Raw genomic sequence first — 15,333 nt, 5'->3', positions numbered from 1 at the left:
ATTTCTATATACACTATTTCTAGATCTGGTTTATGTATATAATATACGGAAGGAGATGATTACATTCATACATACAAAGAGATAGACATACGTGTAACCCAACTATTAACGGATTTCCTTAAGTCCAGTCTCAACATTATTCTTCATCCAAAAGGAATGCAAAGCAAATGCTCCAAGTCTTGAAAAATAAGCCAGTCTTTCTGGAAGTCTCCAGGAGGCAGCAGAGGAAGTGGAAGAAGACCTACCCAACTTGCTGAGTTTCCTCCTCTTCGAGGCTGACCCACCTCTCTCCTGTCCTCCTGCCTCAAAATCCCATCAGCCTCTTCTTGGCCCTCCCCCCAACTTTGATATCATTTTCTCCTAAGGCCAGCAGTGTCCTCTCTTACACAAATCAGCTTAACCTCTCTCGGTCCATCCAGTTCTTCCCCCAAGTTTTCCCCTATTCAGTCCAGAAAAAGGGTTCAGGGCCAAAAACACGAAGTCTGTGTCAGAGGTGGAAAAGGGAGCAACAGTGAGAATCTCTATTGCACTCGCGCTCAGGTATGTGACTATGCGTGCACACGTATACCTGTGTATATGCACACGTGCGTGTGTGTGCGTGTGCATCATAGGTGTGGGGAAGGAACGGTGGCATTTTTTTTCAGACTCTCATTTCTCCGATTCCTCAGGTCCCACCGCAATTGCCTTTATTTCATACTCTTCTCTTGGAAACATCATAAACGCAACGTTCTTTGAAGGGGCAAATGGCAAAGACCGAGTTTACCTGAACTCTCAGGTAGTGAGTGCCGCTATTGGACCCGAAAGGAATACATCTCTCCCCAAGTCTGTGATTCTGAGTTTTCAGCACATGAAGGTGGGTCAGAGCTGCTCTTTGAGCGTGCTTGGGGGTCTTGGAGGTGGACCAAACAATGTGCACTCCCTCCCCGGTCTGGGCTTCTGGACTGTGCCGTCGAATACCGTAGCCAGGAGCCTCGTGAAACGTGGTGGGTCTGAATTGAGATTCGGAAGATGTAGTGTTTCTGGATTTAGACTCGGTATTTCCAGAGTTTGAACCCGTCCTAAGAAAACCACCATGCAAAGCAGCTCATTAATAATTTTTCGGGGGCTGCTGGCTGGCTCAGTCGGTGTAGCCTACGCCTCTTGATCTCGGGGTTGTGGGTCTGAACCCCACGTTCAGGGTAGAGATTACTTTTTTTTTTTTACATTTATTTATTTTTGAGAGACAGAGTGAGAGTGGAGGAGGGGCAGAAAGAGAAGGAGACACAGAATTCAAAACAGGCTCCAGGCTCTGAGCAAGCGTTCAGCACAGAGCCCGATGCAGGGCTCGAACCCACGGACCGTGAGATCACGACCTGAGCCGAAGTCAGACACTTAACCGGCTGAGCCACCCAGGCACCCCTACTTTTTTTTTAATCTGAAAAAATAATAATAATAATTTGGGGGTGCCTGGGTGGCTCGGTTGGTTAAGCATAGGACTTGGAATTTTATTTTATTTTATTTTTGAATTTACATGCAAGTTAGTTAGCACAGAGTGCTGTAATGATTTTAGTAGATTCTAGTGATTCACCCCCCATGTATAACACCCAGTGCTCATCCCAACAAGTGTCCTCCTTAATGTCCCTTACCCATTTGGCCCACCCCCCACCCACAACCCCTCCAGCCACCCTCAGTTGATTCTTTGTATTTAAGAGTCTCTTATGGGGCACCTGGGTGGCACAGTCAGTTAAGCGTCCGACTTCGGCTCAGGTCGTGATCTCACAGTTCGTGAGTTCGAGCCCCGCATCGGGCTCTGTGCTGACAGCTCAGAGCCTGGAGCCTGTTTCAAATTCTGTGTCTCCCTCTTTCTCTCTTCTCCCCCGCTCATGTTCTGTCTCTCTCTTCTCAAAAATAAATAAATGTAAAAAAAAAAAAAGTTGCTAAGACAGTAGATTTTAAGTCCTCACCACAAAATAAAAATTACAACTACGTGAGGTGATAGATGTTAATTAACTTTGTTGTGCGGCGTATGCATAGATCAAATAATTATGTTGAATACCTTATACTTACGTAATTTTTATGTCAATTATATCTCAAGAAAGCTGGCAAAGATATATAAACTTATTTTTTAATTTTAAAGAAAATAAGAATTGAGGGGGAGAAAGTGGGGACATGTCGGCTTCGCCTACCCGAGGCCTAAAATCTAAGTGTGGAATTTTTGATATATGGCATCTAGAGATGGTCTAGCGAATTATCAAAGGAGATACAGCCTCCCAACAGGAGAGCATTTGCCTCGTCTCCTTGGCCCCATGAAGTGATGCTCTGGAAACCCTTGGGAGAAAAAGAAGAGGTGGAAGGTTGATTCTGTTCTCTCTCTCCTGGCGACATTTCTTTCCTAAACTTCCCCGTCTCATTGCATGAGCAGTTGCTTTATAAGGGGTCAGGGACAGAACTGGTATGAAGGCATCATGGAAATTTGCCTTCGGGAGTGTTTAGGAGAAAACTCTATGAGCCATAGATACTTGATTTTATTTTATTTTATTTTATTTTATTTTATTTTATTTTATTTTATTTTAAAGTTTATGTATTTATTTTGAGAGAGAGAGGGACAGAGAGAATCCCAAGCCGGCTCTGATGTTAACACAGAGCCCGACGTGGGCTCAAACTCACCAACCGTGAGATCAAGACCTGAGCCGGGATCAAGAGTCAAACGCTTAACCCACGGAGCCATCCAGGCGCCCCTCTTTTATTTACTTTTGTTTGTTTGTTTGACTTCCTGGTGGCAGATAAAGTCCTGAAACCAATGACGTCCTGTAAAATTCTGGCCCCCCAGAGAGCCTTGATTTTGTTTCGTGTCACATGGAACCCCAACAGCGCTGCGACTATGGGAACAGGCGTCCTGGCAGGCGTCCTCTTCAGTTAATATAAAAATCGCCTGAGTCACTTCTTTTTTTTTTAATTTTTTTTTCAACGTTTATTTATTTTTGGGACAGAGAGAGACAGAGCATGAACAGGTGAGGGGCAGAGAGAGAGGGAGACACAGAATCGGAAACAGGCTCCAGGCTCTGAGCCATCAGCCCAGAGCCTGACGCGGGGCTCGAACTCACGGACCGCGAGATCGTGACCTGGCTGAAGTCGGACGCTTAACCGACTGCGCCACCCAGGCACCCCAAAAATCGCCTGAGTCACTTCTAAGAGGCCATGTGTCTGTTCACTTGCCACCCCAGTGTAGACCCACACGCTGAGAGTTGTCTGTCCCAAGGAAGAACGTGACGAGCCCCTTCTACTTTCAGATGAAACCCAGCAGTGAAAAGGCCGTCTGCGTCTACTGGAAAAGCACGAACGAGGGCGGCCAGTGGTCCAGCGACGGCTGTTTCCTGATACAAGCAAACAAAAGTCACACCATATGCAACTCCACTCACCTGTCCAGTTTTGCTGTCCTCATGGCCCTAACCAACCAGGTACAACGTGTACATTTAATTCCTCCAGCCAGCCCTGTGTCAGCCCCTCTGGGGGGATGAGAAATACTCTTTAAAAAAATGGGAGTGGTGCCTGGGTGGCTCAGTTGGTTGAGCGTCCGACGTCGGCTCAGGTCATGATCTCAAGGTTGGTGGGTTCGAGCCCCGCATCGGGCTCCGTGCTGACAGCTCGGAGCCTGAAACCTGCTTCCGATTCTGTGTCTCCCTCTCTCTCTCTCTCTCTCTCTCTCTCTCTGCCCCTACCCCCGCTCATGCTCTGTCTCTCTGTCTCTCAAAAATGAACATTAAAAAAAAAAGTTTTTTTTGTAATGGGAAAAATAAACTCAAGTGATGGAAGTAAGCGATGGCAGAAAGCTTGTTGCTTTACACGGAAAGGTCAGGGTGGCCTCTAAGAATTCAGTGTTTGAGCTGAAATCTGAATACTGACTCTGTGGTGTTGCAACATGGGTGAGCCTCGAAAACATCGCACTGAATGAAAGAGGTCAGACCCAAAGGGCTACATGCTGTATGATTCCGTACAAAGAAGGGGGGGGGGTAAGTGCTTAATGGGCATGGGGGTTCCATTTGGGGTTGATGAAAATAACACCGGGTGGAAATCTCTGACCTCTCCTATTTAAAGATGGCAGAAGGCAAGGTAGAATGGGTTTGAAAACATAAAACACGTCTTTCTTTCATTCATCATTGCATCTGTGAGTCGGACCTTACTTTCATTGCTGTATAATATTCTCTTGCGTGACTGTTCTACACTTGACTTCTCCATTCTCGTACAGTTAATGCATATCGAGGTTTTTCCCACTGAGGGATCATTAAAAGCAACGCTACTTTTCTGGGATGAGGCATAGAAAATCCCACATTGGATCTTCCAGGGTGATGAGGAAGCAACATACTCCAGAAGGTGTAGCTACTAGGTGGTGAAGCCTCTGTTATCATAGCTTTCGGAGTGAAGGTGTGGAATAGAATGTGGTTCCATCGATATCAAGTTTCAAAACAGACACAACTTGGGGCGCCTGCGTGGCTCAGTCTGTTAAGCGCCTGAATTTGGCTCAGGTCATGATCTCACGGTTCGTGAGTTCCAGCCCCACCTCAGGCTCTGTGCTGACACCTCAGAGCCTGGAGCCTGCTTCGGATTCTGTGTCTCCCCCTCTCTCTGCCCCCCCCCAAAAATAAATAAACATTAAAAAAAATTTTTTTTAAACAGACACAACTGGGGCACCTGGGTGGCTCAGTCAGTTAATCGCCCAACCCTTTTTTTCAGCTCCCATCATGTCCTCGCGGTTTGGGAGTTCAAGCCCTGCATCAGGCTCTGCACTGGCAGTGCTTGGGAGTCTCTCTCCCTCTCTCTCTGCTCCTCCGCTGCCTGCACTGTCTCTCTCTCAAAATAAATAAACTTAAAAAAATCTAAAAACAGACACGGCTAAACCATGTTCTCAGGGGTTGCGTACTTAGGTGGTAAAACTATAAAGATAATCAGGAATTGCTTATCCTAAAAGGACCACGGTTACCTCTGGGGGAGAAGGTGGTTTGCAATTGGAAAGAGCTTCTGGGATAATGTCTACAGACTAATGATCTCACCAACGATTTAATAATTATGGATCATGTGATACATGTGTGTGTGTGCTCTTTTCTATATGTGCATTATATTTCACAATTTTTAAGGTTAAAAAAAACACAGAGCATTAAGAAATTCTATAAAGTGACATTGAAATAAGTGAAAATGCCCCAGAGACGGCCACTGTCATTTCCCACCGGTGAGTCTCGCTTGAGTCTGCGTGGCTCATCAGACTTGTGGCTCCTGTCTTTAAGGAGATGAGCCCCAAGAGCTGAATTATACAGATGTCTTAGTTTGGGATCTCCTGTAAACAGATCCTGAGACAAAAAATTTGAGGGCAAGTAGTTTTTCTGGGAAGCGACCCCAAGACACATCAGTAGGACAGTAGGGAGGTGAGACAGAGAAGAGAAGGCAGCCAGTAAGCGGTGTGTTAAAGAGGAAGTTACTGGGGCACCTGGGTGGCTCAGTCAGTTTGATTTCTGCTCAGGTCATGATCTCAGGGTCGTGAGATCGAGTCCCACATCGCACTCCCCCCACCCCCCCCCCGGGAAGGCAGCCTACTTAGGATTCTCTCTCTCCCTCTCGCTGTGTCCCTTCCCTTCCCTCTAAAAGAGAGAGGCGGGGAGAGGGAGGGGGAGAGAGAAAGTTACCAACATGGACAACTGGGACTCAATCCCATTGGGTACTCCGGGGAGATATCCTAGAACATGCATTTCAGAGCCTTCCCACATAAAGGTGAGGGAGCTGGGATATTTATCCACCAATGCCATAACTTGTATTGTTTGAGGGCAGCTTCTAGGGGTATTAACATCCTGGTACTTGTGACCCCTCTGGCATGTCCAGGCATGCTCCTGTGGCAGGAGAAATAGTCTCGGGCAGGGTCACTGGATTTCCCAGAAAACGGCCAAAGGGCAGGTAGCAGAGAGCGTGAGGGGCCTCTGCGACACAGGGCTTCCTTTATCACTTGAGTGCAAGACTTAGCCTAGCACATTCTTTCATTTCCATGTGAATCTGCTGCACAACATAGAGTCTATGGTTAACACAGTATTGTGCACTTAAAAACTTGGCAAGAGCGTCGATCTCGTGTTGTTTCTTACCCCAGAAAGAAAAAAGCAAGGGGGACACAGGATCGTGGAGGTGATGGATAGTTTATTACCTTGACTGTGGTGATGGCATCATAGGTCTGTGCCTATGCCCAAACTCATCAAAATGTGTGCATTCAACGTGTGCAATATTTTGTATGTTACGTATACCTCAGTAAAGCCGGGAAGAAGACGACTTAGTGTGACAGACGCTTCTTAAACTCTTATCAACTGGCTTCATGCCTATGTTTGGGATGCCGCATTCCAAAGGGGGGAAAATTAATCCTGGAGACTGACTGTGATGTCCTCCTCGGTGGGTCCCAGGAGGAGGATCCCGTGCTGGCTGTCATCACCTACGTGGGGCTGGGCCTCTCTCTGCTGTGCCTCCTCCTGGCAGCCCTCACCTTCCTCCTGTGCAAAGCCATCCAGAACACCAGCACCTCGCTCCACCTGCAGCTCTCGATCTGCCTCTTCCTGGCCCACCTGCTCTTCCTCACGGCCATCGACCAGACCAAGATCAAGGTACTGACACTGTCCCAGAGGACCCCCTGCCCTGAGCCACGGGATGCTCAGTTCGTGGAGCCCTGCTGCACTGATACCTTAACACAATATCGTTGGGCGACAGGGAGGCTGGAGGGGTAAATAGCCTATTTCACGTTGACTGATGAAGCAGAACACAATCCTCTCTCAACAACTCGACCCTATATACATATATACGAGTTCTCCCCGCTGGCAAGGTGTGGGAGGGGTCCTGGGGCCACCCTCCTCCCTGACAGTCCCTCCTGGTGACTCCTTCCTCCTCCCCCAGCTGCTGTGCGCCATCATCGCGGGGGCCTTACACTATCTCTACCTGGCCTCCTTCACCTGGATGCTGTTGGACGGTCTACACCTCTTCCTCACGGCACGCAACCTGACGGTGGTCAACTACTCCAGTGTGACCAGGTTCATGAAGTGGCTCATGTTCCCTGTGGGCTATGGAGTCCCGGCTCTAATCGTGGCCATTACTGCTGCATCCAGACCTTCCCTTTATGGAACACGTGTTCGGTGAGCTCAACTCTCACCCTGTGCTGTGGACAGTTTTGAGGGCGGTGTTCAGGACCATGATTGGGATATGCATGTCGAACACGCTCTCCTTCCCCTTGGCTGTAACAGCTCTAACTTCTTTCGTGGTGAGACGGAGAAAGGTGGCAATAAGAGTGTGGAAGGTTCTGGAAGGAGGGCATTTGTGGTTAGGTCCCAGCTTCATCGTTCCCATAATTTGGCACCTCGAGTCCATCAGTGAAATGGGTATAAGAGTTGTCCCCACGATCCCACCCTCACAGTGCTGGTCTGAAAACTCAGCAGGACTCTCGGCTTATAAAATGTTTGCGTTAACATGTGGTGGTGAGCGATCAAAGCCCTCACTGTCATCAGCTGACCTTTTCAGGAGATGTTGGAAAAGTGTTAGGAAAAGGTGTTTGTGTCTGATCTCAATTTATGCCCCTTTTCCCATTGTTCCCAGCTGCTGGCTCGACCTGAACCAGGGATTCATCTGGAGTTTCCTTGGCCCCGTCTGTGTGATTATCTGTGTGAGTCTGACTATGGGTCCCGATGTTCCTGACCAAAGAAGAAGCGCCACAGGCGTGCTGGGTGCAAGATAGGACAAGGGCAATACATTTTCTCCGTTGTACGAATTGATCTTTCCCCTGGCCACCAATCCAATCCCACAGGCAGGGAGGTAGGATCTGTGTGCCGTTTATAGGGGATACAGTGCGTTACTTTAACTTGCATTCTGCATGGTCTGTGTGATTCCTGCAGGTGAATTTAATATTTTTTATCCTGATCCTTTGGATTTTGAAAAGGAAACTTTCCTCTCTCAATACTGAGTTATCAACCATCCATAATGTAAGGTAAGGTGGGATAAAGTGTACTTTTTGACCCCTCTTTCTCCTACTCACCTCCCACCGGTCCCTCCTCCATATCCACACACACGTACACCCCACAACCAAGCTTCAGGAGCTAGCAAGGCCACTGCTATCTCCCAGTGTCACAATCTGTGAGACGCTGGATTAGCTGTAGTACAGGCTAAGCTTCAGTAACAAAAAGACCCCCCAAAAGGAGTGAAATTTTCATGTCGCGGTCCGGAGGTGAGCAGTCCAGGGCTAGTGGGGAAGCTCTGCCCCACAGAGTAATCCAGAGACTCGAGTCCTTTCTATGTCTATTGTTCCACATCCCCTAGGATGTTGTCTTTGCCAGGATCCCATCCCTGGGAAGAAGTTGCACTTGCCTGCATCTCATTGGCTAGACTTTGATCACATGGTGACACCCACCTTCAAGGCAGGCTGGGAAATGTAGTCTCTAACTGGGTAGCCCTGTGTTCTTGATAAAACTCAGAACGGAAAGGGCTCCAACGCTAAAGTGAAGAACATACGGTGGACGGGGTGGAAACAGCAATTTCCGCCACGTAACACAAGATGCAATAGGTTTGGGAAGGATTTAGACTAAAATATATTTTGTATAATACTATTTCAAAACACTTGGGGCTGAGGGTACTTTTTCATTTTTTTCCCATTTTATGTGAACATGGAATTTGTTGTTGTTTTCACTGTAGTCACAAAAAAGAGCACGTTCGTCAAGATTTTTTTCAAAAGTGTTTAAAATATATGAAGTTAAACCTGAAAGTGGCCAACTCCCCCTTTTCTTTGCTTCTTCCGCTTCCCAGGGAAGCCAGAGGTAACAAGCTGTATAATATGTATAATATTTTCCCCAGACCTTTTTCTGTGCATTTTCTATAGAACACACAGGCACACTTACAATAGCATTGCGCTATTCTCCAACTAGCTTTTCTCCAACTGGCTTTTCTCGGTTATGCATTACTCCAACTAGCTTTTCTCGGTTCTCCAGCTAGCTTTTCTCAGTTATGTATTACTATATTTGTTAATTAGGAATATATATGTACATGGGGCACCTGGGTAGCTTGGTCGGTTAAGCATCCAACTTCGGCTCAGGTCATGATCTCACGGTTCATGAGTACGAGCCCCATATCGGGCTCCGTGCTGACAGCTCGGAGCCTGGAGCCTGCTTCGGATTCTGTGTCTCCCTCTCTCTGCTCCTCCCCTGCTTGCTCTCTCTCTCTCTCTCTCTCAAAAATAAATACACATTTTTAAAAAAGGAATATATACGTACATAAGTAAGGTGACACCACACCCTAGTTTGCCTGAGACAATCCCAGTTTATGCCTGTTGACCCATTGTGATTGCTAATTAACACCACTTTTACCTCAAAATCCTCCCTGGCCGAATAATATACAAATGATATATAAAGCGAGAGATAAAGAGCACCCAGTTTTTTTAAAATGCTTGTTTATTTTTGAGAGAGAGAGAGAGCACAAGCGAGGCAGGGGGCGGTGCAGAGGGAGAGGGGGAGTCAGAATCCAAAGCAGAAGAGCACCCAGTTTTTAAATGCCATATGTATGTAGGTACTAATTTTGTTCTATGTACTGTCCTGAATACTTTACATGGGTGAAAGTCCCATGTAAGCTTAGCAGCAGCCCTGTGAAATAGGGCTACTACAAAGAGGAGGGAACTGAGTTATAGAAAGGTAAAGTTGCTTGCCCAAGGTCACACAGCTGGCTAGTTCTGCCTTAGATTTAAACCCAGCCAGTCTAGCTCCAGAGTCCTCACCAGTAACAACTGCACGATAGGGTGTCCGCGTCCATTATTAGCTTCTTCACATCGTTGTGTATGACTCCCCTCAGGATGCTGACACTCAAAGCGATGGCTCAGCTCTTCATCCTGGGCTGCACGTGGTGTCTGGGCCTCCTGCAGGTGGGGCCAGCTGCCCGCGTCATGGCTTACCTCTTCACCATCATCAACAGCCTGCAGGGAGTGTTCATCTTCCTGGTGTACTGCCTCCTCAGCCAGCAGGTAAACACCAACCCCTTTTTTTATTGTCATAAAGTTAGGACATATTTGGAAGTATGTAGTGTCATGAACCCTTGAATCGTTTCAATCTATGTCCTCTGAATTTTCATATAAGCTGTGAGCCATGTGTAAACACTATCTATGTTCTCTCTACTTCAAGATATTCTTGATTGTAAGATACATGAATTTATTAACAGCTTTCAGAAAGTAAATAGTTGCTACATCAAGGAAATATGTTTTTCTTCAGTTTTCCCATTTGTAATAGTCAGCTATTGCTGTGTAACAAACGACCTCAAAATCTCCAGAGCTGAAACACAAACGTTTGCTTTTCTCATTCTCAAGTCTGATTGGGGTTCAGCCAATCTTGTCTGGGCTCAGCTTGGCTTGGTTCTAGAATGTAGATCATGTTCAGGTCTTCTCCTTGAGACTCATCCTGAGGCTTAGCGGAAAGCGAGAAGCTCCCTAGGATCTGTTCTTCTGATGACAATGGCAAAATCACAAGAAGACAAGTCCTGTTGGACAGGGGCCATTTCAAGCCTTGTGGTTCTGCTTGAATCACTTCCACTGATATTGCCTTGGCCAAAGAAAGTCATATGTCCAAGCCCAAAGTCAAGGGAAAAGAACCCTCCACCCACCAGGAGGCTAAGACAGGGTGTAATACTGTGACAGAGGAGTGAATGATTGAAATCTCTAACGCAATCCGCCACACCACTTAAACACATGAATTCTTAATCACATTTCCATGTGATGGGATAGTTTCCATACTAATACGTTTTAATAGTTCTATGACGGCATTAAATAATAAGTTAATCTTTCCAACATGTTATTATGAACATTTTCAAACACACAAAAAGGTTAAAACAATTATGCAATGGACACATATATACCAATCATTTCAATTATCTTTGTGCTATATTTGTTTTGCCACATTGTCCACATATCCATTCTTTTACCCATTCTCCACCACTAAGTCCCTGGTAACCCCTATTCTACTTTGTGGCTCAATTACTTAGACTATTATAAGGATCTCAGGTATGTGGAACCAGACGATATTTGTCCTTTGTTCCAGGCTTATTTCACTGAGCGTAATGCCTTCAAGGTCCATCCACGTGGCAGCCTGTATCAGAATACCATTCCTTTTTAAGGATCAATGAATAATATTTCATTGTCCACATATGCCATGTGTTGTTGAAGTTTTTTAAAACTTGTTCTATTCCTGACTCACTGGTTTCTCTCTTCACCCACCAATGTTAACAGAAACCATTCCAGTCTTGTCTTTGATATTCCAGGTCCGAAAATGGTTCAGAGAGATCATGATATCTAAACCTGAGTCTGAGACTTACACACTTTCCACCAGGTTTGGCGCAAACTCAAGACCCAGTGAGGTAAGAGGACTTGTGATTTATGCTAATGTTTCCTCCCTTGACACCCAAAGCCCCCTCTCCTCATCTTAGTATGAGGTCCCTTCCCTGGAGGGTATGATGGAGAGCTCTTTTCCTGATGACCTGGTTTGCATTTCTCATTCTTACCGTATCGTTCCTCAGTTGACCCTTCCCTGATTACTGACAGTGCTTAAGGTGGCTTGTGTATATATTCTCATCATACAAACGAGTAAGGGTCAAACGTGTCACCAGCATAACTACCATCTAACGTAGAATCCTTGGGGGGGAGGCTTAGAATCACAGACATAGAGCATTGGTCATCATCCTCTGAATACCGCTATCCCTTGGAGAGGTGGACGTAAGCCCAGTGGTGTTGGCAGAAAGGGCTCCAGGAGAGGCACCTCACCCCAGCTGCTCTACATAATTATAGGAGAGGAGCATATGGAATAATGGGACCTTCCAGGGAGAGGAAATGGTCTTGTTAGAAAGAGGACCTCCATGGAACTTGATAGCTGGTCTTCAACTGTTCCTCTATTGATTTAACTCAGACTCGATGCACCAAGGAATGAGTTTCCAGCACTACCTTGGACCTCTCTGTAGCTGTCCCTTATTTGCCTTTTTGGAGAAATGAGAGAACATACTTCTCCAAGAAGGCATGCCCCTAGATAGGCAAGAAGGGCTCCAAAACTCGTAATCAAAAAAAATTTTCCCAGTCTCATTTGTATGCTCCCATACACCCACCACATCTGCTAGCCAAGGAGCCTTCGAATGTGCTGTTTTTAAAATAAACAGAATTGAGACACATAGTTTTCCACATTCTTTGAGCTAATATGTGATATTCTCAGCACTGGAAATATTGAGTCACTAAAGAAGCATCTATCCCTAACTGGAGGCGAATTCATTCAAAATCTCTCCAAAAGGTCTAAAAGGAAAACAAGACCAAAAAAAAAAAAAAAAATCTTAGGGCAAGTCAAGTGATCAGAAAACAAAACAAAACTGTGAGTATCAGATTTAAATCATTCCCAATGAGAGTAAAATTGTAAAAGGGACTGACTGCTGGCTGTGACCATTAAAAGACTTCCTTGATAATCCAGAATAATTTTCAAAGCTTCCAGCACTCCAGTAACTGGTTTCCTACAATAAATAAGGAATTTTTTTTTATTATTGTTCTGTAACTTTGTGGAAATTGAGTAAGATGAGTGTATCTTTGAAAGGGGAATATATAGAGGGGAATATATATATATATATATATATATATATATATATATATTAGCTCCCTGTAGGAAATACATTCACTTTAATTAAAAGAATCTGTGAAGCTTTTACTTTTCTAGGCACAGAGTATGATTAAAAAGCTAAGAAAAAAAAAATCCAGGGCGCCTGAGTGGCTCAGTCAGTTGAGTGTCTGACTCTTGATTTCAGCTCTGGTCATGATCCCTGGGTTGTGGGTTTGAGCCCTGTGCTAAGTGTGGAGCCTGCTTAAGGTTCTCTCTCTCTCTCGCTCTCTCTCTCTCTCTCTCCGCCTTTCCCCTGCTCATGCACTCTCTCTAAAACAAATTTTTTTTTTAAATCCTTCCTCTTTCTCCATGGACAAATTTGCCCTTGGGTTAAATTCCTAGCTGTGCTCTCTAGAAACTTGCTAACGTTGGAAGGTCAGTTCTGCAACCAGGCAATATTGTTTGTGGAAAAAGTCATGTCTGACTAGACAGAGAGTTCTGTGAATGAACCGTAAATAACAGGAGGGAAATGGTAGCTTTGGATTTCCTGCATACAATGACTCATATAACGAGGCCAGGAACCCCCGTCCTCACTGGCTGCTACAGGAGGTATCGCTTTTCTCGTGCAGCTTTTAAACCAGGCTGTAACTTGTAGGTGGTAAACGTGATATTTGTTGAGTTCTACAACGTGTCAAGGTGCTGCAGTGGGCGAGAGACATACAAAAGGAAAAAGACGTCGGGCGCCTGGGTGGTCAGTCGGTTGAGTGTCCGACTTCAGCTCAGGTCAAAGCATCTGACTCTTGATTTCAGCTCAGGTCGTGATCCCAGATTCATGAGATCGAGCCCCTATTGGGCTCTGTGCTGACAGGGCAGAGCCTGCTTGAGATTCTCTGTCTCTCTCTCTCTCTCTCTCAGCCTCTCCCCCCTCTCAACATAAGTAAATAAACATTTTTTTTAAAACTAAAAAAAAAAAAAAAGAATTCTTCATTTGGGATTTTTTAATTCTCCCACTTCTTAAAATTTGTTTTAATGTTTGTTTATTTTTGAGAGAAAGAGAGAGAGAGAGCATAAGCAGGAGAGGGGCAGAGAGAGAGGGAGACACAGAATCCGAAGCAGGCTCCAGGCTCCGAGCTGTCAGCACAGAGCCCGACGCGGGGATCAAACTCACAGACTGCAAGATCATGACCTGAGCCGAAGTCAGATGCTCAACCGACTGAGCCACCCAGGCGCCCCAAGAAGTCCTCCCATTTAAGCTGAAGAAGGCCACACCTGTCCTAAGATTCCAAAATGCTAGGCGATCATGTCATTCTTTCTTGCTGGATGGAGCTCTTATCGCCAAGGACTTGCTAACAGGCTCTGAAAAAGCCACAATAACCCAGTTTTTGACCAGTTTGATCCAGTTCAGACACCAGGCTAACCATCCAGATGACCTCAATATCATTTCCATCCAACTGTGATTTTTTAAAAAAAAGCACACCTAGGGGCATCTGGGTGGCTCAGTTGGTTGGGCATCCAACTTCAACTCAGGTCGTGATCTCACAGTTTGTGGGTTCGAGCCCCCCATCGGGCTCTGTGCTGACAGCCCAGAGCCTAGAGCCTGCTTCCGATTCTGTGTCTCCCTCTCTCTCTGTACTTCCCTGCTCATGCTCTGTCTCTCTCAAAAATGAATTAAATGTTAAAAGAATTTTAAAAAACACACACACCTACCGGCACCATGACAGATCCAACTGTGTCCACGTGGGGGAAGAAAAGAGGTGGCACTTTGATTCCTAGAAGCCCCCTCCCCCTTGCCTGAAAAACCCCCACGTCAGCTTTGCTTATCAGCCCCTTAATTAGCCTAACCCCATAAAACCCTGACCATGAGACCTAACCCGGGAGAAGGTGCCTTTAGAACATGAGCTCCCTGGGGTGCCTGGGTGGCTCAGTCAGTTGAGCGCCCGAATCTTGGTTTCGGCTCAGGTCATGACGTCATGGGATTGAGCCCCATTTCAGGCTCTGTCCTGAGCGTGGAGTCTGCTTGAGGTTCCCTCCCCCCACCTCTCTCTCTCGCTCTCTCTCCCCCTCTCCCCCCCCCCAAATTAAAAAAAAAAAAAAAAAGATTAATTTTAAAAATAAATTTTTAAAAAAGAACACAAGCTCCCCGTCTCTGTTCTCTGGCCATTGAATAAATTACCAGCTTAACATCAAATACTGTTTTGGTGTTTGGCCATTCGACAAATGGTATATTGAGGAGGCAAGGGACCTACCACGTAAGTAACACTGCCTTTAACCCACTTCTGCACTTTCTTTCTGTTTTATTGGTGGGGGTGGGGTGGGGGTGACGGTTGCTTTGTTCTGTTTCATCCTTACGTCTACCTTTAATCTAAACGTCTTTTGCTTGTTGGGGGAGGGGGGGGTGTTTTCCCAGAGCAACTGAAGAGAAAATATTCGAACTAGAACATTTGACCCCACATGGAAAGTCACAGCCACGGATTTGGTTGGCATCGCGAAGAACAGAGCTGGAGACCAGGGGGACCATTACTTTGACCTCCTTGGAGACGAAATGTTCAGCCTTTACTTCCTGAAGTGTTTGTTCTGCATAACGGGCCCCCAGTAAATGGGTGTTGCATTGGGTTTCTCTTCGCTGTCATGGGCTCAGCCAGTGCTTGTCGCTGGGGACCCGAATCACGACCATTGCAAATAGTTCTGGACATTTTGTAAACAAGGAAGGCCCCTTTAAAGGCCTTTCCTCAAATTCTTACACGCA

At 45.9% G+C, this 15,333-nt stretch overlaps 1 protein-coding gene across 1 annotated transcript in view; it reads left to right on the top strand.

Annotated features, from left to right (window-relative positions):
- Positions 1-15,333, top strand: part of ADGRE3 (adhesion G protein-coupled receptor E3) — a 46,337-nt gene extending 31,004 nt beyond the window's left edge. Inside the window, exons 8-16 of the mRNA XM_040450169.1 lie at positions 669-853; positions 3,270-3,437; positions 6,411-6,608; positions 6,895-7,130; positions 7,588-7,654; positions 7,884-7,975; positions 9,823-9,991; positions 11,278-11,373; positions 14,977-15,333. Coding sequence (XP_040306103.1) covers positions 669-853; positions 3,270-3,437; positions 6,411-6,608; positions 6,895-7,130; positions 7,588-7,654; positions 7,884-7,975; positions 9,823-9,991; positions 11,278-11,373; positions 14,977-15,003 — 1,238 coding nt within the window. The 3' untranslated portion in view covers positions 15,004-15,333. The remainder of the gene's footprint in view (positions 1-668; positions 854-3,269; positions 3,438-6,410; positions 6,609-6,894; positions 7,131-7,587; positions 7,655-7,883; positions 7,976-9,822; positions 9,992-11,277; positions 11,374-14,976) is intronic.

Source organism: Herpailurus yagouaroundi, unplaced genomic scaffold, assembly GCF_014898765.1.
Source record: "Herpailurus yagouaroundi ecotype Mexico unplaced genomic scaffold, PumYag 200, whole genome shotgun sequence".
Lineage (NCBI taxonomy): Eukaryota > Metazoa > Chordata > Mammalia > Carnivora > Felidae > Herpailurus > Herpailurus yagouaroundi.
The sequence above is the reverse complement of the archived record's forward strand: the minus strand, read 5'-3'. Positions and strand labels throughout refer to the sequence as shown.